Below are 2,500 nucleotides of genomic sequence, written 5' to 3' on the forward strand. Positions count from 1 at the left end.
AAAGTTGGATGAAGAAGAAAAAAAGAAAAAGAGGAAGATGATGAAGATGAGGACGAAGATGAAAAAAAAAGTTGGATGAAGAAAAAAAAGTTGGATGAAGAAGAAAAAAAGAGAAAGAGGAAGATGATGAAGATGAGGACGAGGATGAAAAAAAAAAGTTGGATGAAGAAGAAAAAAAGAAAAAGATGAAGATGAAGATGAGGACGAGGATGAAAACAAACAAAAAAACACAATAACAATAACATCTGGGTGCAGTGGAAATATCTAGGGGGGGGGAGGGGGGGGGCGGGGAGGAAAAAGAGGGGGATAGGGTCACATTAGAAGTCATTAATAACCTTTTTGTTTTAAGAAATTCAAAATGACAAAATCTCTTACAAACACTAACGCTATGCAAAAAAAAAAAAAAAAAAAACAAAAACGTGTGCCTTAAAAGTGTAATAGAGCTGAAATAAGAAATACACACAAGATCATGGAGAAGGTGTTTGTTGGCATGGGTAGGCGGTGGCTGAGTGGTAGCGTGCTGGACGACGCGAGTTCGAATCCCCACGCTACCACCTGGGATTTTTCAGTCACCGCCGAGTGGCTTAAAACTACCCACATGCTGTCCTGAAGACCATCCATCGACCCGGACTCTAGAGGAAACCGTCCAAGTGAATCAAGAAGGAGTTCCGGGGGGCAGCATGAGCCAAGAGAAGATGGCGCCACTATAAACACTTGCCTGCGCCATGACGGGGTGGGGGCCAAACACCACCCAGGCGTAGACGTAAAAATAAGAAAAAATAAATAAAAAAAAGGTGTTTGTATGGGTGGGTAGCGCTTGGAACTCCCCTGAGAGCCGAGGGAGGCCAGCTTGGGAAAGTTTGGGAACCACTGACCTAGAATACGAATAAGTGGATGAAGAAAAAGAAAGAGAAGGGGAAAAAGAAGAGGTGGATTAAGAAGAGAAAAAAAAAAAGAAGTGGATGAAGAAAGAAGAGAAGGAGAAAAAGAGGAGGTGGATGAAGAAGAAAGAGAAGGAGAAAAAAGAAGAGGTGGATTAAGAAGAGAAGAAAAAAAAGAAGTGGATGAAGAAAGAAGAGAAGGAGAAAAAGTGGAGGTGGATGAAGAAGAGGAAAGAGGAGACAAAAAGAAGAGGTGGATTAAGAAGAAGAAAAAGAAGGAAAAAAGGAGGTGGATGAAGAAGAAGAAAGAGAAGGAGAAAAAAGAAGAGGTGGATTAAGAAGAAGAAGAAAGATAAGAGAAAAAAGAAGAGGTGGGTGAAGAAGTAAGGAGAAAAAAAACTTAATAAACAACGAGATGGCGCCACTATAAACACTTCCCTGCGCCATAACGGGCTGGGGCAAAACGTAAGAAAAAAATACTACTACTACTACTACTACTACTACTACTACTACTACTACTACTACTACGACTACTACTACTACTACTACCATCATTACCACCACCTCTACTACCATTAATACTTCAATAATTCGATTAACCGCACCCCTCACAGCCCCCCTCTCGCCCCCACCCCATATAACACCCCTCCTAACACTCACACCCTCTCCTCCAATACTACTACTACTACTACTACTACTACTATTACTACTACTACCACAACAATACGAGCACAACTACCACAACCAAAACCACAACCACAATCAGTCTTTCCTCCTCCTCTCTCCCCCCCTCCTCCCCACTTCCCCTTTCCCCGACACCCCTCACACCACTCCTAACCGTCTTTCCCTTTCTCTTTCTTTTCCTTCTTTCCTTCCTTCCTTTCTTCCTTCCTTCTTGTCTTCCTTCCTTCCTGCCTTCCTTCCTGTCTTCCGTCCTTCCTCCCTTCCTGCCTACCTTAATTCCTTCCTTCCTTCCTTTCTTCCTTCCTGTCTTCCGTCCTTCCTTCCTTTCTTCCTTCCTTCCTTCCTGTCTTCCTTCCTTCCTTCCTTCCTTCCTTCCTCATCTTCCAGCTGTCCAAACCCAAAACCAAAACCACCAACTCTCTCCTTTTTTCCTCTCCTCCTTTTTCCTCCATTCCCCCTCCTTCCCCTACCACTTTACCCACCTCCCTCCACCTCTCTCCTCCACCATACCACCTCCCACAACCACCCATAACTGTCCTAATACCTATAACGCTTTCCTTCCAGCTGTGTGACATCGAGTTGGTGGCGGGAGCAGTGTCCGTTTTCGCGCACCGGGTTGTACTGGCGGCGGCTTCGGCTTACTTTCACGTCATGTTCAACTGTGAGTGTGGGGGGGGAGGGGGGAGGGGGAGGGGAAAGAGGAGGGGGGAAGGAGGATAGGGGAAGAAGTGGGGAGGTTATGAGTAGATGTAAGAAGAATTGGGGAGAAAATGGATGAAAGGAAGAGGGGGAGAAATGTGCGGTGATGAGAAATGGGGAGATGAGGGGTTTAAAGAAAGGGAGAAGAGGGGAAAAGGGGGGAGGAGTGTGGGGTGGAAAGAATGGGGGAGAAAGTGTGATGGTATGTGAAGGTGAGGGGAGGTTATGTGGGGGAG

At 45.3% G+C, this 2,500-nt stretch overlaps 1 protein-coding gene across 4 annotated transcripts in view; it reads left to right on the forward strand.

The window, feature by feature from the left end:
* The window catches only part of LOC126981909 (kelch-like protein 17), a 28,661-nt gene that overhangs the window by 2,782 nt on the left and 23,379 nt on the right, over positions 1-2,500 (forward strand). For all 4 annotated transcript variants that reach the window (XR_007734283.1, XR_007734284.1, XR_007734285.1 and 1 more), the window contains exon 2: positions 2,130-2,226. Coding sequence is in view for 1 of the 4 variants with exons in the window: in XM_050833567.1 (XP_050689524.1) it covers positions 2,130-2,226 (97 nt within the window). In the remaining 3 variants the exon portion in view is untranslated. The remainder of the gene's footprint in view (positions 1-2,129; positions 2,227-2,500) is intronic.

This window comes from Eriocheir sinensis, chromosome 49 (genome assembly GCF_024679095.1).
Source record: "Eriocheir sinensis breed Jianghai 21 chromosome 49, ASM2467909v1, whole genome shotgun sequence".
Taxonomy (NCBI): domain Eukaryota; kingdom Metazoa; phylum Arthropoda; class Malacostraca; order Decapoda; family Varunidae; genus Eriocheir; species Eriocheir sinensis.